This window comes from Scardinius erythrophthalmus, assembly GCF_964197995.2.
Source record: "Scardinius erythrophthalmus genome assembly, chromosome: 1".
Taxonomy (NCBI): Eukaryota; Metazoa; Chordata; class Actinopteri; order Cypriniformes; family Leuciscidae; genus Scardinius; species Scardinius erythrophthalmus.
The window spans coordinates 20,400,280-20,425,622 of record NC_138221.1 but is presented as its reverse complement, the minus strand read 5'-3'; the positions used below and the strand labels follow the sequence as shown (position 1 = coordinate 20,425,622).

The window sequence follows — 25,343 nt, the reverse complement described above, 5'->3', positions numbered from 1 at the left end:
ATAATAAATGTACTATTGTTTTGCATTAATAAGTGCATTTAATAGTTACTAATAATAGCATATGTTTGTTTATTGGAAATCTAACATTAAAGCACTGAGCTTGAATTGATATGCAGATAAAATGAACATTTATTGACAACAGTAACTGGTAAAAACCTCACTTAAAGGGAAAATGTAAATATTCTGTGTAATTCAGGCACAATCTGAAGATATGTTTTTGTTTTGCATGAGATTAAGTGACTTTTCTTGTTTGCCACAAAGTGTTAGTTGTTCTACATCTTTAAACTTTTTGTCTTGAAAATAATCACATTAAAAATAGTCCAAAAAGTCCATATCATGATGCTTTCTTAATACCAAAAACAGCTTATGATTTATATAATATAATATTTATTGAACAACAATATTTAAATGAACAACAATAGCCATTATAAAAGACAATAGGAAATAAACACAAGTTAACAATTCAGTCACACTTACAAGCAGCACTCTAGTACAGGATTTAAGTGAAATATAGTGTTGTGTAAAATATGCAATTGTCCTGTGAATTATGCAATAAAATTTGCAATTTGCTAAGTTCACATACTCGTTTCTCTGAAAAAATACTTCTACAGCCAGTTATTTTACTTTGAAATGAGCGTTTCCGGGCTGGAATGTTTGTTACCAACACAAATAATCTTTGTAATGTTTAATTTTAGCATTGTAATATTTGGTTTTAGAGTTTCCCCAAAGTTTGATTGACAGGCGATTTGACAGTTAACAGAATTATACTTAAAAACAGTTATACCTCAAAAGAGAAAAGCGCAAGACCCAGGGTTTCTCTTAATTCTCCCATGGCTTTTAACATCATGCCCTCTGATTCATATTCATGTGCTGTAACTAAAAGAGATGAAAGATCAGTTCACATGCTAACTGAACTGAGGCTATTCACAGTAAAGTCACAAAACGGTCAGTGTATTTATTGTTTTGAATTTCTTTATAAAAAATAAATAAAATAAAAAGCTGAGCTGTTTCCTACTAAAAGTAACTGCTTTGTTCCGCAATGTATTTTCACTGTGTGAGAACACACCCAGCTAACAAAAAAAGGTCCCCAGAACGTCCCCTAAATGGCCTGTGCGAACGTCCCCCCGAACGTCCCCATGTGGAGTCCGCTTGATGTCCCGCGGACGTTTGCAAAGACGTCCTCCGTACGTTCAAGAGGACATTCACAGGACCACCAGCGGCCATTCGGAACATTTAGGGGACTTTCGCGTTTAGTCCCCTGAATATCATTATATTTTATTTTACTTCTGGCTAACCAAAGAAAACACACACGTTGTAAGGAACAAAGTAAATGTATTTTATTTGAACAAAGGTGTTGTGCTCTTTCAGTGTGTGTGTGTCTTCAAACGCGCTGGCAGCTGTGTGGCGTGTGTCAGGGTGTGGTGCAGGCAGAAGAAGGCAAAGGCAAAAAGGCTCCTATACAAACTTTTACTAAATAGAAATTCCAACGGGTTCAGGCAGGATAATCACACGACAAAGACTGAACTGAAGGAACTTAAATACTGGCCCTGTCCCAAATGGCACACTTCATATGCACTTTTAGCCTTGTGCACTTACAAAGGCTGTCGCGTGCGCGTGTCCGTTAAGTCCGTGAGACCGTAGGGTGTCCCATTTGTCAAAGTTACAACGCTCAAAATTCAATACAAAGGGAAATATTTGCTTTTAAAGAAATCAATTTCTAAGGACTACAGCAAACGGCCGGTAGGGACTACACAACATTCCTCCAGGGTTAGTGACATCACTAACCCCAGCATTTACATAGACCCCCTCCTCTGGGAACACAATAAATAAAGGGGGCAAGGCCATTTTATGTTGCTTTGGAAAAGAGTTGTTGTGGTAGCAGAGTGTCGTTGCCGTCATGCCGTCAAAACGCTGTTATTTTCACCCACATTGCAGGTCCACTCAGTAGTGATCACAATAGATCTGCAGTCAAACAAACCAACAAAAAAACATACCATTCTAAAACGTCCTTTAACAGCCGTTCTTGAACAGATTCTGCTCGATCCTCTCCACTAACATTCTCTGGGTCTGAAATTGGTATAGCAATATTGACGCCATTGTTTATAACACCGAAGCACAAACTAACAGTAAGGGTAAGGGGCGTGACGTTTCCGAACAATGTGCACTTGGCGGTTAGCGAATCACAACACACTGGGCCAGCTAACCAATCTGAGGCCATTGCGTATTTTTAAGGGGTGATATGGGGGTGGGGGTTCATAGAACCCGGAAATCATCCGACCGTTTTTATAAGGAGGGACAGAGCAGTGTAGAATAATGGTTAAATATGTGAAAAAAAATGTGTATTTTTAAAACCGAAGCATGAACACATGTTACAGTGCAGTCCACAAACACAATCAAGCCTTTGAAAAAAGGTGTTTTACCACCCCTTTAAACTATCTCATGTTTACCAATATCTTATACAAAATGTTAAGAAAATAAATACATGCTGTTTTACTTTTGTTCCTTATGTTATAAACATTAACACTAGTACAGAAATGTAATAATGAGAATTGTCTATGCAATATACTTGTGAATTTTACAGCTTGCTTTTTTTGCTCACTTGTTCTTATATTGTACTTATCTTGTATTATTTGACGTTTATCCTCAAAATCTTTAGTTATATTTAATTACAATTATTTCTAATTATATTTAGCTATATATAATTTGTTTTATTTGTAATTTTATGGTACACAATGAATATCAGAAAATCTACAAGTAAAACTAGAAAAAGTCTGATATTTAAAAAAAGGGCATACAACAACTAAAATAAATAAATAAATAAAATAAAATTAATAAATAAAAACAATAACCGTAGCTGCATCTGATCTGTTTGTCAGTTTCTGACACTGTCATGTGAAGTTTCTCAGTCCTGATGTGTGATGTTAATGTTTTCCAGCAGGAGGCGCAAAATATCTATTATTGAAGATTATTAGCAACAGATTAACTAAACAAATCACTGAACAAGCTCTAGAAAAAAAGAAAAAGAAAGAAAGAAAATCGTGTGCTTCTTGTGTTCTGTAAACACTGAATATATATATATATATATATATATATATATATATATATATATATATATATATATTTTTTTTTTTTTTTTTTTTTTTTTTTTTAAAGCACTGGGTCACGCTGGCCCGACAGTGGAAACGCAGCTAATGACACATCTACCATTTGCTTCACAGGACATATGCTTCCAACTACAAACTGTTTATTTACTAGTGTGTTCTAGTGTGTCTCAGCCATTATGCTTTTTTGGCTAAAGGTTGCAGGCTTGTCATCTAATGGCTTTGATTGTACTGTGTGCTGGTGAACTGGTTCAGGGGCCGGTTGCACCAGCTGTGCCTAAGTTACAACTTAGCCTAGTTTTGACGTAAATGGACACTAAGTTACGCCTTACGCACTTCTAAATATTTTTGCATTGCACCATTAAACTTAGTTGAAGCGTAACTCTACATATAAACTAAATATTTACAGCAGCCTCCGATCAGGAGTAACGGTTGGAATAAAATAGCAGACAGATTGCTATTATTGCAGATTGCTGAACTGCATCAATAAGCTCTTCTTTTACCTGACAGACTTCAATTCTTTAGACATACTGAATATGATAATGCTGACATTTAGGCTCAATCCCAATTCACCCCTTGCCCCTACACCTTCGTTTTGCGCGAATCTCTTTTGGTTGGAGGGTTAGGGGTAGGGGGAAGGGCCAGATAGCCCTTGAAACGAAGATTTTTAGGGACCACAATTCAAACGAAGGGGTATGAGAAATGTCCCAAGGTTACAGAGGCAACATGACTGGCAATAATCATTTTCTTTATGTCACATTCAATCTTGTGTTCATATTTATGGTCATGTTCTTCAAAGAAACGTTTGCAAAAAAATCGTTGAAGTTCATTAACGTTAGTCCCGCAACATATTTTCATGTCTGATAACTGGTGAATGTAATTGCGGCAGGGAATTGGCTTATCTTTTTACTGTACGTCTTATATGAATGCATTGTTTTCTTGTGGTTATATGTGAACACGATATAAACGAACAGTGCTTACACAGTTTTGTGCTTTTTGCAACATGATCAACCAGTCTTGGATGTTCTTTATCAAACAGGGACACCTGAGGAAACCCGGAGGCTCATTCGTTTTCGCGCTGACAACGAGTAACGTTTCCTGAAGTCCAAAAATACTTAGGCGTCGAAGATATCGTCATCTCCGTTGTTTTCTGCGAACTTCAGAAGAAAGTGTTTGTGATGCACATTGGCGCATCTCCTGTGACGTAGGCACTAGTGACGACGTATAATTACGTGTAACGGTGTACTAGTGGTGTCTTATTTCTTAGGGGAATATTTTCACCCATACGCCTTGCCACTCTGTTTCAAGGGGCAAGGGTAAGGGGTAGGCGAAGGGGTATAAAATAGAATTGGGATTGGGCCCTACACTTGCTTAAATTTTAAGAGAGAGAACATTATGTGAAAAGATTACCTTGTTAGTGGCTATCTTTAACACAAACCCGTCCTAAACAGCATGACGCTGTGTGCATCGGTCCATGTTGTGCATGGACAAATATCAGTCATAATCAATAAACGTAATTGTAATGTTTTTTGTATCAATATTTATTTATTGATCCTTATTAAATTAATTTCACATACAGTTTCTGAATGTTATTTACATATAAAAACACTTATGCTATTCATGATCAACAGGCTTGTTCGACTTCAGGCAGCTCTGCGCAGACCGATCGGCGGCTGACTTGAAGCAGTGCATGCCGGTTAGAAATTTTGTCCGACTTGATACAGCACCGACGCCACGCCGATCAGTTACATCCAGCCGCAGTCTATGTCGAACACACCTAACATCTGCTCACGTATTTGAAGGCTGCTTTTGGATCAGAGGCTAAACGTCATATTATGCGACTTCACATTACTTTACGGAGAGCTTACGACCTACTAGCTATGTTCTGCCTTACGAACAAATGGTGCAATGGAATAAAGTACAGAGTTAGTTACAAACTAGCTAGTAGTTACTAAGCCTCTAGTGTGGACTTAAAGTTCCAATTTAAAAAAGAACTTACGAACGACTGGTCCAACCTTACCCAGGTGCGCTGGATTAGTATTCAGGTGAAGCTGATCGAGTGCGTAGAGCTGAAGGGTCTGGTGTTGATGATGGTATTGCATCCGTGACATTGTCTCTGTATTCTTGATAAGCACCATAGCAAATACAAAAATATGAAAAAAATACTGTTTGATGTTCCTGTAACATGGTGTCAGAAACATAAAGTTGTATTTCTAGTAGCGCCATCTACTGTCAAGAGAGGGAATATACAATTACTGTGTTTTTTTTTGCATTGGTCTTAACAGAAAAATTTCACATGAAAATCAGACTGAATTTCAACTTCAATCATTCTTGTTGGTGTTAACAGGAGTTAATAAAACTAAATCGAGATAAATAAATATTAACTAGGGGTGGGCGATCTTCCTCATTTTTAGAAGTGCTATAGAGAATTTTCAGACTTGAACAGCATATTGACTTTCCTATTTGCAGTTTAAAACACTATATTGCATTAAAGATTCAGTTGTTAAAATGTCATTAATTAAAGATAAACTTAGGTAAACAATTGACTTTCACACATGCGTTAAAATAATAAGGCCATATGAAATGCTTTGTTTTTCAGAAATTCTGTATTTTAATTTCTTTTTCAATCACACAAAGGCATAAAACATTAATTGAATTTATTTTTTAATCAAATTAAACTTTTTGTCAAACATAGTGCTGCACAAGAGGTTTACTGTTAAATTATTTTATTATTATTTCTAATATTATTATTATTGCATTGAGACATAGCTACATTCTACTGTACAACCGTAATATATTTGTCACAATTTCTTCTAGTCAAGCCGAACTTTTATTCTGACAGTTGCTGTTACTTCACTCTCTGCATGTATCTTCATGTGTATCTTCATGCGAGTTTTAGTAGAGAAACTCTTTCCACACTGATCACACGTGTGCGGCTTCTCTCCAGTGTGGATCCTCTCATGCGCTTTCAGAGTTGATGACAGATTGAATCTCTTGTCACAGTGTGAACACTTGTAAGGTTTTTCTCCAGTGTGAATTCTCTCATGTTGTTTTAAACATTTTGCTGTAATAAAAGTCTTCTCACACTCAAAGCACATGTACTCTCTCACACCAGTATGAATTTTCTCATGTCTTTGTAAACTTTGCTGCAGTGAAAAACTCTTTCCACATTCAGAACATGAATGTCGCTTCTCCTTTGAATGCACTGTCAGGTGTTTCTTCAGGTTTGATGACCAAAGAAATGTTTTGCCGCAATGATCACATCTGAACGGCTTCTCTCCAGTGTGGATCCTCATGTGAGCATTAAGATTTTGTCTGTGAGTGAATCTTTTTTCACACTGATCACACATGAACGGCTTCTCTCCAGTATGAACTCTCATGTGAAGCTCAAGCCATGATTTTTGTGCAAAACTATTCCCACACTGATCACATGTGAACGGTCTCTCTCCAGTGTGAATCCTCATGTGAAGCTTAAGATTTTGTTTGTTTGTGAATCTCTTTTCACACTGATCACACATGAAAGCCTTTTCTCCGGTGTGGATTCTCATGTGTTTCTTAAGGTGTCCTGAATCCCTGAAACTCTTCCCACATTTATTGCATGTGAACGGCTTCTCTCCGGTGTGGATCATCATGTGACTCTTAAGGTTTGTTGATTCCGTGAAACTCTTCCCACATTGATCACATTCGTACGGCTTCTCTCCAGTGTGGATTTTCATGTGTCTTTTAAGTTTATTAGAATCCATGAAACTCTTCTCACACTGATCACATGTGAACGGTCTCTCTCCAGTGTGAACTCTCAGGTGATGATCAAGACTGCGTTTGTTTGAGAATCTTTTTTCACACTGATCACACATAAACGGCTTTTCTCCAGTGTGGATCATCATGTGACTCCTAAGGTGTGATGAATTTGTGAATCTCTTCTCACATTTATCGCATGCGTACGGCTTCTCTCCAGTGTGGATCCTCATGTGAACCTTAAGGTGTATTTTTTGTGTGAAACTCTTCTTGCACTGATCGCAGGTGAACGGCTTCACTTTAGCGTGAACTCTCATGTGAACATAAAGACTTCGTTTGTATGAAAAACTCTTTCCACACTGATCACATGTGAACGGCTTCTCTCTGGTGTGGATCCTCATGTGTTCCTTAAGATGTACTTTTACTGTGAAACTTGTCCCACATTGATCACATTCATGCGGCTTCTCTCCGGTGTGGGTTTTCATGTGTATTTTAAGATTTGGTATTTGTGTGAAACTCTTTCCACATTGATCACATGAGAAAGGCTTCTCTCCAGTATGAACTCTCATGTGAAGCTCAAGACCATCTTTGCGTGTTAAACTCTTTCCACACTGAGTGCAGGTGAAAGATTTCTTGGCTCTTCTTTTCTTTAAAAATGTCTTAGTCTTTGAGCGACTTAAAGGTTTTCCTCCAGGTTTGACATGATGTTTCTCCTCCACTTCACTCAGTTCTTCACTCTCCTCCTTCACTTCCATCAGGTCTGACATGAAAGAAAAATATTAATTTCATTTTCAGTACATCAAAATAATTCAAATAGAGAAATATGAAGTGAAAGGATAAAAGTGAGCTCTGTAAAAAATTACTGTGAAACTTACAGAAATACTATGTAAAATCCCTACAGAAAAGTATTGTAAACCCCAAAACGTATATATTTTTTGTATAAATCACAGTGATTTATACACAACTTTTTTAAACTATTAAACAGGATCTTTTGTTAAATTTACAACAACATGTGATTATAATCAAATGTATGTGTTAATACTACAAATACTGGTAACAAAAACGAAATCCAGTTTTTCAAATAGTTTGCCAAATATTGTCCTATCCTAACAAACCATACATTAATGGAAACCAGTAGGCTAAGTGTTACATTAAAATGTAAAGACTAAAATAAACATAAGGCATACAAGGATTACTGAACAGAAGTATTACTTTGCATATCAATAATTTTAATTTCTTACACACACACACACACACACACACACACACACTCTACAATATGCTACAAATAGCCTAAATTCTAAAAACAATGTTATTATAATTGTAGCCTATATTGTGCTGCATTCACTCACAAAAATAAATGTTTTTATATATTTACAGTAGACAATTTACAAAAAATATCTTCATGGAACATGATCTTTACTTAATATCCTAATGATTTTTGGCATAAAAGAAAAATCGATCATTTTGACCCATACACTGTATTGTTGGCTATTGCCACAAATATACCCGTGCGACTCGTGACTGGTTCTGTGATCCAGGGTCACATTTGTAGAATACTGTATTTATAGAGTATGTGTATGTATAAGGAATTAAAATTATTGAGGTTTGTGCAAAGTAACATTTCTGTTCAGTCCTAACCATAATCCATGTAATACTTAGCCTACTTGTTTTCTATTTCTATTTATAAAATAAATAATAATTTGAGCAATGTATCATTATCACAGGCTAAACAACCTAATAGTGCCTCCTCTAACCACAGACTTGTACTTGTCCTCTCTCATTTTTACATTTACATTTACTCATTTAGCTGACGCTTTTATCCAAAGCGACTTTCAATTGCTATATATGTCAGAGGTCGCACGCCTCTGGAGCAACTAGGGGTTAAGTGTCTTGCTCAGGGACACATTGGTGTCTCACAGTGGATTCGAACCCGGGTCTCTCACACCAAAGGCATGTGTCTTATCCATTGCGCCACTACCCATTTTGCACTGAGTCCGCCTTATTTTTAATTTCATAGAGCGCAGATGAAGCTAGTCTCTGATTGGATAATGATGGGAGGTGCGGGAGAAGCAGGAGCTCCTCGTTGATGGCTGCGGCTGGCTGACGTCAAAAACGAGCGAGCCAGAGTGGCTTGCTAGAGAGAAAACAGAGTCACAGCAGAAATCTTCGGACCACTTTGTCATTTTAAAAGTTTTTAGGACAAATCTACGATTTTAACTCAAGTTTTTTGGAGGGTCTACTGCTGTTCAATCGGAAAACTGAAAGTTTGCATGGTAAGCTTCACATTTAGCCCAAACAAAAATGTGTGCTGAAAGCACATGGTGTAAGCACTAGTTGATATATAAGACCAGTAACATTAGCTGGCTAGCTAGATTAATGTGTGATAACTTCTGCTGAAAAGCACAGTTAAACATTTGAAATCCTAAAATTGATCACCTGGGCCCGTATTCATAAAGATTCTAAGAATCCTCTTAATTTAGCTTAAAAACTTTTACGTAGGAGTCTTAGCTTAAGAGCAATTCGGGACCGATCTGAGACCAACTCTGAGTAAGGAAAATACAAAAACTTTTATCTTAGTAAGGAGGTAGGGTTGACCCCGTTGCTATGTATGACACAATCTTTTGAAGACTGTGATTGGTTGGTTGTCCAAGAAGGGGAAAAAAGTGATTTTAAGTATACGGTCTATTCTAAGACTTCACTTTGAAATGATGCGTATAATTTTTCCTATTTGACTGTTCTCACACACACATTATATATATACAGCCTTTTTTTTTATTTACCATGCTGTTAATTTCCTATAAGGTATTTGCTTGGCTTAGAATGATAAAAAATGTTCCACTCTTTCCAATTACACTGATTGTTGGCATGTCTATTTAAGTGATGGTTTGAATGCTGGTTTTAATGTATAAAACATGGAATTTTCCCAGTTGCCAAATATCGTAATGTAGTGATTACTTTCATTTCAGGCGCTATGGCATTTCTGCGCTGTGTTGGAGATGTTAGCGTGTCTCTAAAAAGATCTGTCACCACATGATCCCTGCACGATCTAATCTATAGCGTCTTATTAACTCACTGTCATCCATTGTCTGCAACACATTTCTTCTCCCTCTTTATCTTTCTGCAATTTTCTCCTCTGCTAAAGAAACTCTTAAGCCTCTTAAAAGTCCTTGTCCATGCTCCTAACAATTTTGACCTTAAAGGGTTAGTTCACCCAAAAATGAAAATTCTGTCAGTAATTACTCACCCTCATGTTGTTCCAACCGCGTAAGACCTTCGTTCATCTTCGGAACACAAATTAAGATATTTTTGATGAAATCAGAGCTATGCCTCACTCCTCCATAGGCTGCTATGTGACCGAAACTTGCTGGCCCAGAAAAGTTATTAAAGAGATCGTTAATATAGTCCAAGTGACTACAGTGGCTCAATCTTAAGTATATCAAGCGACGAGAATACTTTTTGTGCGCAAAAACAAACAAAAATAACGACTTTATTCCACTATTCATTTCCTTCTCTCTGGGCCTCGTAGTGTTTTTGCGCTGCGCGTCTGTGTTGCACGTCATCACGCATCACACACATGACCGGCGTCGGCCAATAGTGAGCCTACGTGGTGACGTGAACACAGACGCGCTGCGCAAAAAGACTACGCGAACCAACTAGAGGCCCAGAGAGAAGGAAATGAAAAGTGGAATAAAGTCGTTATTTTTGTTTGTTTTTGCGCACAAAAAGTATTCTCGTCGCTTGATATACTTAAGATTGAGCCACTGGAGTCACTTGGACTATATTAACGATCTCTTTGATGACTTTTCTGGGCCAGCAAGTTTCGGTCACATAGCAGCCTATGGAGGAGTGAGACATAGCTCAGATTTCATCAAAAATATCTTAATTTGTGTTCCGAAGATGAACGAAGGTCTTGCGCGGTTGGAACAACATGAGGGTGAGTAATTACTGACAGAATTTTCATTTTTGGGTGAACTAACCCTCTAAGACCTATTTTAAGGGTTGCTTTCTGAATTACTTTTTTCTTTACTAGGATTTTTTTCTTTAATTTTAAGAGTAAATGCCCACATTTCTAAGAATTTTCTTAGAATTTTGTCACTAGGAGCTACTCTTTGCATTAAGATTCTTTATGAATACGGGCCCTGATTTACCTTTTGTAAAAAGAAATTGGATACATTAAGAGGCTATGAACTACATTGCAGAGTGCATAGGAATGAGCCTGTTCTCTTTTCAAATGTGTTGGCGCCACCAACTGTAGTCAAACCACTTACTCCGCTTTCAAGGGCCATTTTTATCGTGTGCACAATGCACCTGCACCGCAAGCTGCTCCTATAGCTGTTGTTGCAGATTTAAAATGCGCAGTTTCATTATGTGCCCGCCATTTTCACACGGTGAAAGAGCTAGTGTCTCACTTAAATTATCATATTGGAGAGGGCAGGTCTGTGATATGTCCAATAAGTGGTTAAGGCAATAAGTAACAGCTAGTGCAGCCAGTGATATGCCAGAGAATGATAGTCAGTCTTATCTCAGAAACGTGTGTCTCTTTTACCTTAAACTGCAAGGACAGCTGCTTACTCCTGCCTCTACTATACAGACTATTGTTGAGGAAATGCAAAATGTGCATGAGTTAGGTCAAGCCTATACAATAACTAAAGTAAGTTCTTTAAAAAAAAAAAACATGATATAAGCCTATCAGATGAAGCAGTCACTAAAATCTGTGACTGCATTAAAGAGTCATATTTGTTCTCTGCCTGTCATCAGGGACAATTAAGAACAACACACTCCAGAAATCAGACATTCACAAAAATGTTTAAATACACAGAACCCCTCAAAATGTGGCATTGGGAATGGATGAAAATATGACGCAAAAATGTGATTACTACATACCAGTGGCAGAAACTCTGAAGTGCTTTTTACAGTCACATTTAGGGAGGAATACACAGTCACAACAGTTTGGAGATCCTGATGTAGAGGTTTTTACGGATTTATATGATGGACACCATTTCAAATGTCACCAGTTCTTTAATGAAAACCCTGAAAGCCTCAAACTGATTTTGTACCAAGATTAATTTGAAATTGTAAATCCCCTGGGTTCTGCTAAAAAGACACAAAGTTCTTGCAGTCTATCTTTCATTATCAAATTTACCCATTCATTTGCGTTCAAATACTGATAATATGTTTTAAGCCTTGTTGTGTGTTGAGATGAGAATGACCTTAAGCGTTTTGGAGTAGCCAAAGTTTTCTCAGAGTTGTTGGCAGATCTGAAATCCTTGGAGACAGATGGAATAAATGTAGATGGAGAAACAGTAAAAGGGGTCTTTACTGCATTTCTGGGGATAACTTGGGTTCTCATTGCATAGGTGAGTTTACAGAGAACCTCAGTCGCTCTCATTATATTTGCAGGTACTGTGAAATCACAAGAAGTGAGTTTGAGGCTGATCCGAATATCTGTGGTCCAATACGCACCCAGAGACATATGACGCAGCTGTTGCTTATCTCCAGGCTGAAAACATCCAAGGCGTCAGAGGAATAAAGGTAAACTCTATTTTTAATACCCTTGAGTCTTTTCGCATATCCCAGCCTGGTCTCCCGCTCCCAAAGGATCTGAAGCACTCACAAAGCCATATGCTGTCAACCCTGATGGAGCCAAGTTATCAGGGCAAGCTGACAGTTCAAAACTGGAACCTTTTGAGATTGCTACCAGTTTTGATTGGTGACAAAGTGCAAAACCATGAGGATGAAGTATGGCACTTAGCTCTCCAGCTAAAAGACATTGTGGATCTTATTTGTGCTCAGAACATTTCGTTGTCCCAGATAGCATATCTTGACATTTTGATCCAAGAATATTTGGAGTTGAGAAAGATGTTGTTTCCTGAAATTCAACTAAAAGCCAAGCACTACTATTTGCGCCATTATTCAGCACTGCTCTTAAAAATTGGTCCATTGATAAAGTTATGGACGCTTAGGTTTGAAAGTAAACACAGTTATTTTAAAAGATGTGCCAGATACTTCAAAAACATTTGTCAAACTTTGTCAGAGTGTCATCAGATATACCAGGCATATATTTTAGCTGGGCAAGAATGCAGTAAACTACTTCAAGTGAAGGACGGCTGTGGGGTTTATCACAACCTCTACAGTAACACTATTAAACATGCAGTCAGGGAGTTAGCCTTTTCAGAAACTAATACCACAGTTACCACAGACAAGGGCACTGCATATAAAAAAGGACAGTTTCTTGTGTACAGAAATGATGAGTATATGGAGTTTGGTGAACTTCTACTCATCTTGATTCAAAATGACACTTCGGTGTATGTTTTGATGGATATCCACAAAGGCATCTTCCTCTCAGAATACCATCTGCATTCTGTGACAAAGGACAGTCTTGAGTTCCAGTGTATCAACATTAATGGCCTGGCCGATTTCTATCCTTTGGTATCATACATTCTTGATGGATACCAAGTCATTCCACTAAAACACAGTATTGTGGCAAAATAAAGTCCAATTAAAGCTCACTTACTTCTCACTGTAAACAGTTTGACATTAATATAAGTGTTACCTGATGCATGTCCCTGCTCTGTTAACCCTCTGAGGTCGACAAACGCGCCGGCGCGTTTTGCTGGATTTTCTCCACATTGTAGCACTATAAACTTAAATTTCTCCGTCATTTATGGTCATACAGAAAAAATAAATATAAAAAAAGAATCTGTGGTATTTCTACTTTTGTTTGTGTCCACTTCCAATCAAATCAAAACATTGTGCTTTTGTAAAATAAAGAAAATAAACAGTGTGTGCGTTCTGCCTCTCCGTCGCGGTGAACTTTTTTTTCTTGAGCACGTCTATAAACTGAAACAAAACTCAGCGAATACTTGTCACACATTTATGAGCCATACACCTTTATAAACATTTAAGTGTGTACTTTTAAATGATCGGATTCAAAACGAAAACAAATATTCTCTGTTTAAGTAATTTGTATAAAACCAACAAGATTTCCAGCTTCTCAAACGCTTCCTAATTATTTTTAATTCGGCCACGCCCACTCGCGCAAAAGATATTCACATGCAAATCTCCACATGGAACGCGATCGCCCTCATTACCTCAACAACAAAACACTTCACTTCACTTTTCGTCGAGTTTGAAAGACGTGCCTGAGCTTACATTGGATTTACATCAGAAGAAGAAGAAGAACGATATTTGAAGACAAGAAAGATAAGGTAAGTAATTCTTACATATTAGTTTGCTATTGTTGCATAAATTTCACATTGCAGTTGAACTGTTGCTAGATATATGGTGAATATTATAATATTTAGACCCGTGTTTACTGTTACTGTGTTTGTGGATATCTGCTCAAACGTAGATAGGCTATGTATATGGTAGGCCTAACCATAATGTTTTATATTTGATCGCAATCGCGTTTTAATGTATCATATTTTTGATCGCGATCGCGTTTTAATGTATCATATTTTTGATCGCGATCGCGTTTGAATGTATCATATTTTGGAAAAGCAAAACGCTCCAAACGGCTTCATGTTTTTACTATTATCTCATTTCATATCATCATAACGAATGGAAACATTTGAAGTAACATGATAATCAATATATTTTTCTCTAGCTTAGTTGTTACTGAAAACTTTCTGAAAATATATATAGGCTGCTATATTGTTATTATTTTATGCAGCACTGCACATAGCCTATACCTACAAGGCACAACAAACCTGGTGTTCATTATATATTGTTGGAAACATTTGTGTGAGTGTGTGTGTGTATTCTGTGAATTTTAAAAAGCAATTTTAACAAGAAAAATCTAAAATGTATTCCCAAAATCGTGCAGGCCTTTCTCTTGATATCAGTATGTTAACTTTTTTTTTTTTTTCAGGGCCCAGATGCCACTGAGTCCTGCTGACTTCAACATTCACAGTACATGTCTCTGTACATGAACATGGTAAAGTGAAAATCAAACACCTTAGAAAATGAAAGGTATGTACAATGTTTTTAGGAATGGCACAAAGGTCTCTTTCTTCAATAAGTGCTTTTTTGTTGTGTATCTTTGGATTATGTTGTGTTGTAAATAAATCCAAACAATTTTAAAAGCCATTCTTTTTTAAATCTCCTCATTCTTTGTGCAAGGGTGGTCAGAATGATGGGCCCTGATAAGCTCCTAATAGGGCCATTAGGGAGGTTCTTTGTCTTTCTCAGGTGTGGAAAGCTTTCATATTAATGAGGTGATCCGCCTCTTCGCATATTGCTTTCTAACACAAAACACGTCGTAAAATTTTTAAATCAATATATTGTCTTCTCTGAATGAGCAGTCAGGGTGATTCTCACATAGTTTTAGAGCAAATATTCTAGGCTACGTGATACAATTTTCAAAAGTCTTGTGAAGAAATAATCAGTATGGGTTTCATGACCTTATTTCAGTGAGAATTTATTTTTGTATTTTCACAAACCACGCATAAATGTCATTATCTCAAAACTACAAACTGTTACATACATTCTGCTGATATATTATTGTAGCAGAGTTTGTGCTGAATACAGTGTAATTAGACTTTAGCCATGAAAATGTCACAAGTAACAGAAATAACCACAAATGTCAGAGCATGTCAGAACACCTCCAGGGCCCAGAAAACAGCTCAGACCTCAGAGGGTTAAGTGACTCAGTGCAAACCTTACTAGATGTCGCCATCATGGAAGTCCTACCACTACTTCAGGCAGTTAACGAAAACATCCTGGAAGAGCACTTGCAGTGCATTGGAGTCGAGACGTATGGTGATCTATGCTTTGTAACGGAGGCTGATTTGTTGACAGGATTAAGACCTGTTCAAGCCAGAAAGCTGTTTGGAAATGGAATTGTAAGTAAAAACACCACACAACTATTCAAAATCAAACGCAGACATTGTGTAATATTGTACAGTGTGAATCAATCTTATTTTTTTTGTCATTTAAAGACCACACTCCCGAGAACAGCTCAGTATCATCTGTGGAAGCCTCACCTACCCAATTGCTGTCATCGCTCTCTGTTTCACCCTGAAGTTCGTCATCAACCTCCTCCAGCAGCCCAGGACTTGACACACAGTGGGACGACAACTTTGAAGTTACATGGAGTAAATTTCCTGAGGAAGTGATGCATTCTTTGGAGAGGGGAAAAAGGCGACTGAGGCAAAACTTAAACCTGAGGCGGCAAATGGTCTGGATTGTTGTGACTGAGATGATGGAAAAATGTCCTCATGTAGGTAAAAAGCATTCAACTGACGTCGCAACAAAAATGGTGGCAAAATATCCCAATTTTCTCCAAGATGTAATAGAGGGTGATATTGTTGAAACAGGCTACCATTCCCTCTTTAAACAGTTGCAATACAGAATTGAAAATGTGAAGCGCACTTCAACACCCAAACTAAGAAAAAGAAAACATCAGACTGATGTCTCAGACTAGGCAGACGAGATCCCATTAGAAGAGACAGCAGCAATGCAGGACACTTACGGATGCATTAAATGGAATGTAACATGTCTGCCCATTGAAGAAACTCAAGAGAGCCAGCAGCAAAAGATGGAAAAACTCAAGGTGATGTTCCAACACTCTGATACCAATCCAGAGGAGGTAAAATGTCTAATGAAGTCCATGTTTTACACAGAGCGTTAACATGTCAACCAGGGAAAAAGTATCAAAGTATCATTTGGTTTGATGAACTTGGCATGTCAGTCCACTTCAAGGAACTCACTGGGATTGACCTCAAAGAGACATTCATACGAAATTTGGATTTGACTCCAAGTCGGACTCAAGCCCGGTCTTAGTCTGGGTCTGACTCTTGGCCTTGCTTCTGGGTGTGGCCCGAGTCTCGTCTTGGTCCGGCACTAAATCTCGGCCGGGCTCAGACCCGGACTCAGACAATATTTTTTTAATATATATATCTCCTCCTTGAACTGCCACCTTACCGTGGTGCAGGTGTTTGTGTACCCGGATAACCCTAGGAGGTATGTTGCCCGGGGGGTCTATGCCCCTGGTAGGGTCTCCCAAGGCAAACAGGTCCTAGGTGACGGGTCAGACTAAGAGCGGTTCAAAAACCCTTAATGATGACGTTAAATCCGAGGACTGTGACGTTGCCCGGCATGGCGCAGCCGGGGCCCCATCCTGGAGCCAGGCCCGGGGTTGGGGCTCGTATGTGAGAGTCTGGTGGCCAGGCCTCCCCCCATGGAGGAGTGACATAGGGCCGCCCTCCCATGGGCCTGCAGGATGGGATGTTAGTGGGGGCCTCGACAACCCGATCCCTGTACACGGAAACTAGCTCTTGGGACGTGGAAGAGATTCTGGTAAAACCGTTCGGCACCACAGGAGAGGGAAGCAGTGCCCTACCAACGCTGTTTACAGTGGAGGTGGGCAACTGTTGACCTCAACTGGGGATGTCGTCAGATGGTGGAAGGAATACTTCGATCTCCTCACTCCTCCCACCCACACGTCTTCCATTGAGGAAGCAGAGGCTGAGGGCTCGGAGGTGGACTCATCCATCACCCAAGCTGAAGTCACTGAGGTAGTAAAGAAACTCCTCGGTGGCAAGGCACCAAGGGTGGATGAGATCCGCCTTGAGTACCTCAAGTTTCTGGATGTTGTGGGGCTGTCTTGGCTGACACGCCTCTGCAACATCGCGTGGTGTTTAGGGACAGTACCTTTGGGCTGGCAGACCGGGGTGGGTGTCCCCCTTATTAAGAACAGGGACTGGAGGGTGTGCTCCAACTGCAGGGGGATCACACTTCTCAGCCTCCCCAGGAAAGTCTATGCCGGGGTACGGGAGGAGAATACAGCCGATAGTAAAACCTCAGATTAAGGAGGAACAGTGCGGTCTTCATCCCAGTCGTGGAACACTGGACCAGCTCTATACCTTCTACAGGGTGCTGGAGGGTTCATGGGAGCTTGCCTAACCAATCCACATGTGCTTTGTGGATTTAGAGAAGGCATTCAACTGTGTCCGTGGTGGCATCCTGTGGATGGTCCTTATACGACCAGAGCAGGAGCTCGGTTCGCATTGCCGGCAGTAAGTCAGACTTGTTCCCGGTGCATGTTGGACTCCGGTAAGCTCTGCACTTTACGGATGATGTTGTCGGGATGGAACGGGAGATTGAAAGACAGATCGGTGCAGCAATGAGGTCGATCATTTTTCAATGTAAATTATTTAATTTGATTGGTAACAGCCTAGTGTCTTATTATTTTAATTGAATGTATTGATAAAATGTAAGAATTTGAAATGAAATTTAGCATACATTAAATAAAATTAGGGGAAAATGCTCTTTATAAAGGTACAAAAATTATTCCGATAAGAGTGTTTTCAAAAACGAAACATTGACAATTTAAGTTTAAAGGGAGTAAAGCCTCTGCTTAATGTAATTTTGCCAAAAGAAGAACTTTTAATTTAAATAAATGTTCATTTTAAATCAGCCTACTTCAGTGTGATATGTTACCATATTATCATGCTTAATTGAATAGTTGTAATGTGATGATCAGATGCAGATATCTAAATCAAAGAATATGGGTGGTTGGCGGGTGGATTATTATTTATTTTTAACAACAGATTCGAGTGACTCAAAGTGCACCAGATTAAGGAATTTATCTTTAAAATGTACAAAATTTTCTCCCAGGGGGGCATGCCCCCGGACCCCCCTAGTGTTACGATTTTACCACCTCCGCCTCATTTTCAGACAGGAAAAACCCTGACATCTAATCTTTATATTATCTTTCCTTTGTCATCACATGTGCTTTCATTTAGGGCTGAACGATTAATCGCAATAAAAACGCATTCGATTTGGCAAAGGCTACGATTACTTTGTGCGCAGCTTGTTAGTGGAGTGCGGCTGATTGGTAGTAAATACTGCCCCATTTGAACGCCAGAGAGCACTCTCATGCAAACTAAAAATAAAATGCTAAATAAAATAGCAACCTCACAACTAGTGTTGCACGGTGCACCGATACTTCAAAAGTATTGTGATTCTCAGAAATTAAAAATGTCACGATTCCTAAATTTATTAGTAGGCTATCGATATTTCTAAGAATGACCGCGTTACAGATTTGTAAGGCCGGCGACACACTGGATGCGTGGCGTGAGCGTCTCAGCTGCGTAGCGTGTTTCTATGTCATTTTGACACGAATACATATTAATAAATGACATTTTTAATGTTTGAAAGTCTCTAGGTTTTGACATAAATGCAGATATAAATCTAATTTAAAAAAATATTATCGATTTTCAAATACTGCACCTGTCAATACAGAAGGAAATATTCTGTAGCCTCTTTTGCCGTCAACACTGCCGACGTCTTTGCTGCTATATATTTATGTTTAACATGAAGTATAGGCCTTCCACAACTCTCTCCCCATATGTCAAATATATCACCAATGAGGCTTATCATATGTTACCAATATTAAACATTGTTTAATATAATCGCTGTTCATATTTTTATTCAAAGCTCAGAATCAAGATAAAGTTATTACCGGTAATTCTTATGATAACTGAGATAATGCTGCTAAATTTATTTATTTTTTACCTTGAATGTCATTGCTCTAATTTATTTTTTATATTTTGATTAGGGATGCACCGATACAGATACCAGTATCGGGCCGATACTGACTCATGTACTCGTGTAAATATCTATCTATAATTTATACATAATGAATATGCAGTGCATTAAATATATATTTGATGAACAAATTAAGTTTAAATTTAATAAACAACTAATATGATTGATATTCTTTTGGTTTCTATACCAATACATTTAAAAATTACAAATGCATGAATTAAAAATTAATTGAAAATTAAAAATACAGGTATCGGTTACGGTATTGGCGAGTACCAAAAATGAAAGTATCGGTATCGGACTCGGTCTGGAAAAAGTGGTATTGGGACATCTCTGATTTTGATATTTCATATTTTGTTCAAATGTTTAATAACTGCTGTTCATATGTTCATTTATTAGTGTGTTATATGATTAGAATGTTGTCCCGGTTTTAAAATAAAGCACAGCAATGATATGTGAGAGTGTTTCTCCCTTTTCAGGAAAAGTATCGAAATCGCAATTCTTGACTTGGTATCGGTATCGAAACAATAATTTTGGTATTGTGACAACACTATTCACAACACTTATAAAGAGTTTTTAATGAGATGTGTTTTTAGTCTAGATTTAAACTGACAGTGTCTGCTTCCCAAACCATGTTAGGAAGACTGTTCCAGAGTTTAGGTGCTAAATAGGAAAAGGATATTTATAAATATCCTTTCTGCTCCATTCAAAACCATTTAGTGCATTGTAAGAAATTAATAAGATATTAAAATGTATACAGTGTTTATAGGGAGCCAATGCAGTGTTGACAAAACAGGGCTAATATGGTTATATTCTATTTTATCTGTGATGTTAGTGCCTATTATTAAAGACAAAGCTAGCAAAATATATAGCATGGATAATTAGTTTATAACCAACATGGCGCAGATATATGTATTTTTGCTTTTCTAGACTTTTCTATCAAGATTCTAGATTAGTACAACAGGTATTATACAATATTTGTATGCGTTTTATTGACACCTCTAACGCCTTTGATCGGGTAAATCATGAAAAAAATATTTTAAAAGTTACACAACAGAGGACTTACAAAATATCTAGTGAGATTCTGGCTTTTTTAGTAAAATGTTTTGTTTCAGTCAGATTCTCCTCCAGTATGTGGAACCATTGGCGTTTTAGCCTGTATGTAACATGATATTGTGTTTTTCTTTTCTTTTTTCGTGTATTTGTCTGTTATTTTTTTGTGTTGTTACTGTTAGTGTTTTGGACCATGATATGATACAACCTGGTTCTAGTAAGAACTTTTTCCGTGGATATCTCGTGTCTAAAGCTCTGTTAGCTAAAGTACCACAACAGTCATTACAGAAAAAATCTAGAAAAGACACCAACCTGCTTTGTCCTCGTGTTTTATCCTCCAGGGTTCTGGTTCACTCGAGTCCTCCTCATTCTCCTCTTTGACAAACACCATCTTCTCCTCAGTTCAGTTGCAGCAACTCCAGATATTCCTGCTCGATTCAAAACTTCTATTTACGGCTATGAGGATGAGAATATTACAGTAATTTACTGACCCGACTCAAAATTGGCATCTTTTTTTTATAGACTTAACGTACAGTTATAACAGTTTGTATCATGCCAGTAGCCCAACAAATCAGCAGAGATTAAGATGAAAACAAACCTTCTTCCTCTGAGGTTTAATGGCGGTCGGCAGACAAAAGATTCTGACTTACCGCCACACACTGGACTGGAGAGTGAAATGTGGTCAAAATCATTTTGTAACTGAGCGGTTTTTTTGAAGTTTTTTTGCTACTTTTCCTAAGTCTGCCACCTGAACACACACAAATGCATTGCATTGAAAGCCATTGAATGAGCCAATAATAGAGCGGTTTTTTTTTCTATTAAATTCAAAAAGTCAAACACACATAGGCTACATATAATTGAATGAGTCAAAAAGCAATTAAAAAAAAAATTCCTAATCAGCCAGTGCAAAACACTATCTTCGTGTTTTCTACTTGTAAATTTGTCTGAAGAGCGAATTTTATCCTCCACAAGGGCGAAATATTTAGGCTATGTTTGAGATTGCGCTGCCAGAGAAAGTGAAACTAAAAATCACCCGCTTTACAACCAAACTTGACGCGCCCTATGTCTAATATAACAAGCACAAACTGTGTTAAAAAGAATTTGACATGCAAGTACAAATGTAGGCCATCTGTCCAACAGCGTTTTTCTACTTTACCACAGTAAATAATACGAATATAATAGACCTAATTAAAAGCGAACCAAAGAAACGTTTATCCCTTTAGAAAACGCGTGAGACGTGAGTGAAGATTTGGGAAAAGAAACAAGAGATTCCATGCAGGGATTCACGATTTTTGGATATTCGATTAGTTTATTTAATTAAAGAATATCGAATAGGTTGTGCGATTATTCTCTAAAATAAAATGTTCTGGCGCTGATGCGGTGACGCGACCAGGGACGCTTCCAATAACAGTCACAAAGAACCGGCAAAAGTAATGATTATGAATGTGTCAAATATATCAATGAGACATTTTAATAGAATAACTAATGGAGTAATATTGTTAAATTCGCTGATAATCGGGTGACCAGATCGCAAAACAGAATTTAAAGCCGACAAAGCTATGGGTTCACGCACAACTTTCTCATTCGTCGTGACGTTATAACATTTCGTCTCGTCTCGTTTTGGTCAACGAAAATTAAGAGACATTTTAGCATAGTTTTTATTTTGTAAACCACATTTAGTCTCGTTTTTATTCGTCAACGATATTGCATTATACATGTATTTTAGTCATCGTCACATGACCATGCATTTACGTCTATAGTCTCGTCTCGTTTTCGTCAGGTGATAACGGTTCGTTGACGACAATATTTCGTCATAATTTTCGTTGACGAAAGCAACACTACACACACACACACGCACACACACACACACATTAAAGTCAGATAAAAGTCCTACTGCAAGATTTGTTGATGCCATCATTGTACATTGTTTATTCTTATCTGTTTGTTACAATTTACTTTTATTGAGTTATTGTGAGGTTTATTTTTTATTCCTACCCGTTTTATATTCTTTTGAGTTATGCCTATATACAGCCACTGAGTGCTACAGCCTAGTATAGTGGCTATTGATATTTCATGTAATAGTTTTTAGATGTGACCAAAGTAATGCCAACTTGTGAGGTTTTGGCTGCTTCAACTTACTGGAATGAACATTTCATGAATACTTTAATAACTATGTTAAATATAACATAAAAATTAGCAGATTTTACACAAAAAAATTAAAAACTGAAAATTAAAAAAAAAGATTAGGGTACAATAGGGTTAAAGGCACATCAGCTCATAGTGAAAAAACTCAATTTTATTGCAGAAATACAAATGTTTTTATTTAACATTGATGGAGCAACAGATTTTTGTGTGAAAATAAATTATAAAAGTGGTTTGTTTGTTTGTTTGTTTGTTTGTTTGTTTGTTTGTTTGTTTAAAAATCTTCTAAAATTATGAAGTGTTATGGTGGGCCTTTGACCCCACATAAATATAAATAAACAATAAATAGAATTAAATAATAATAAAATTCATTATAACATAAAATTATTTTTACAAAAGTAAAGATCAAATAGCAATGAGCAAAATAAGCAAGCTGACATTCAGTACAACCTGTGTCTTTTATTTAGAATACATACAAATGTCATTTACGTCTTTTAGTTTGTCAAGTGATTTAACGTGTAAGGGAACTCAGATCAATATAACTCAAATGTTACTGAATTACAGTGAATAAGAACCAAATAATTATGCAAATGATTCAGAATTATTATTTAACACTTTATCAAATATTCATCCACGCTAAATTGAGATTAGAGTATTTTATCAATTCTGGACAGAATATTATCCCGTGGCCTACGGTAATAATATCATAAAATTATGATCACGGAATATAAGCAAGGTAACAAAATCTACAGTTTAAGGTAGTAACTTGTAAGCACACAGCACAAGACACTTGTATGTAAAATCAAGCAAGACTTTATTGAACTACTCTAATACACACATTCTAATCAAACGAAAAACACACAAACATTCATTCAAACAGTGACAGGGAAAAGTGATGATATTAATGGAGGATGAATGAGACCCAGATGTCAAGCATTAGACACGATTACTTTGACCGCAACCTGAGAGAGTCAATATACTAGCAATTCAAGCTTTGTTCATGTACTTCAAAAACTATTTATCTGTGCTCAAACGATGATTTCAGATCATACATCAGTCAATATTATAAACACTACAGATCATTCATTAGACACTACATCAAAAAATGGAGAACAGAGTGCAGAGTATACAGTTACTGGAAAAAAGTATATTGTGACAAAGTAAACTAATTTTGCAATTATGTAAAAAAGTAAAGTAATGACAACTTAGTGTAGTAATGTGAAAAAAAATGTATAGGCTACTGTACGCACTGCAAGTACATTATTGTGCTGAATATTGTATAGTATTGAATGTCTGTATATTCAGCACTTGCATAGAGTGAAAATACATTGACCCAACTGCAAAAGCCTAAAAGGTTACAGTAAAAAACTTCCTCCTTGTTCACCACTTCTTATACACTTACTCCTCTCCTTCTTATATTGTGTCCATCCATTCAGTGCAACATTTTGAGTCAGTTTTGGCACTCTGAACTGACTTGTATAATGTAGCCTACAGTTGATTTGATCACATCATTAGAAATAAGTGAACAATTTTGAGTCGTTGTGTATAAACGATGACAAATGTGTTGTAGTTGTGTTTAACTTTTGCCTGCCTGTGTTTAGCATTTTGAAACATAAGTGAATCACAGAACAAAATGTGATTTAGTGAGTGAGAATGTGTTTAGAGTTTTGCGAAAAGAGTGCATGAGATTTGCAAACAGTGTTTTAACCTTTATGTTTTACAGTAAGAGTGATTTATTTGACAAATATGTTTAGGCTATTGAGAATTTGGTTCGGGGAATGTGGTTTAGTGTTTTAGCAATTCAGAAAAACTGTAATTAGATTTGCACCAGTTAGGCAAGAATTAGGAGACAGCACTCAGTGGTGAATGGATGGTTGGCTTTGCAAAAACCAAGTTAAAAAGCAAAGCAAAACAGCTTGTCATTGGGTTATAAGCGTGTCCATCCGACCCGTCCTTCCGAGTGTGTCACCCAATCAGATATTGTCCCGGTTCTCTTGGTCTTGCACGTAATAAGCATATGTCCACATATGATTGTGTGTGCCCAAACTTCTAAGAGTTTAGTTAACCACTTTAATAAACCAACTTTCAGAGCATCCTACACAAATACTTTATCAAAACTCTAGAAATCATTTACCCATCAAGTAGGTACAAAATAACATTTACCATAGCTGGGGTAGAAGTTAATAAGAATTTAAATGTGTTAAATGTTTAACACACAGAAAAAACTCTGAAACAATTACAAAAATACTGGTGATCAATTAATCTTATTGGCAGCAATTTTGAGACCATTGTTTGTTAAAAGTCACGAGTGGGTTAATTTCAGTCTCTGTTGGTTTTAGCAGGAGAGATCTCTGGAATATACAGCTAGAGAGAGGAGGTGTCCAGGAGGAAGTGAGATGTCACTGGTTAAAGTCAGTGGTGATTTCGGGCCATGGATCCGTCTTCGCAAACCTTCTTTTCCTGAAAAGAATGTGGGGATTTATGCATTGGGGTCAACCCAGGGTTTATTGGCCATTTGGTCTTACGTTTGGGGAACAAAGAGAAATATTTTTCATTGAGCAGTGCTCTCCTAGCATCGCAGATTAGTCAAGTCAAGTCATCCTTATCCTCATTTTTATATCGCTTTTAACAATGGAGAATGTTTCAAAGCAGCTTTACAGAAATAAGCATATAATTTAAGGTAACAGAGATTGTTTTGGCTTTATAGCGGTTCTTTAATAAAGTTATTTTCCAGCTAAAGTTAAAGTCCGTCACAATGAT

At 37.3% G+C, this 25,343-nt stretch overlaps 1 protein-coding gene across 2 annotated transcripts; it reads right to left on the bottom strand.

The window, feature by feature from the left end:
- Nucleotides 1-5,697: 5,697 nt before the first annotated feature.
- On the bottom strand, nt 5,698-21,107 carry LOC308699874 (uncharacterized protein). Of its 2 annotated transcripts, XM_081381013.1 has the most exons (3): nt 21,040-21,107; nt 20,754-20,897; nt 5,698-7,596 (listed from the first exon to the last, which is right to left on the bottom strand). In XM_081381013.1, the coding sequence occupies exons 2-3, from the start codon at nt 20,830-20,832 to the stop codon at nt 5,915-5,917; spliced, it is 1,761 nt and encodes a 586-aa protein (XP_081237139.1). In that variant the 5' UTR covers nt 20,833-20,897; nt 21,040-21,107; the 3' UTR covers nt 5,698-5,914. The 2 variants fall into 2 exon arrangements, with proteins under 2 accessions (XP_081237139.1, XP_081237138.1); XM_081381012.1 differs by lacking the exon at nt 21,040-21,107 and having other exon boundaries at nt 20,754-20,998.
- Between the last annotated feature and the right edge of the window lie 4,236 nt (nt 21,108-25,343).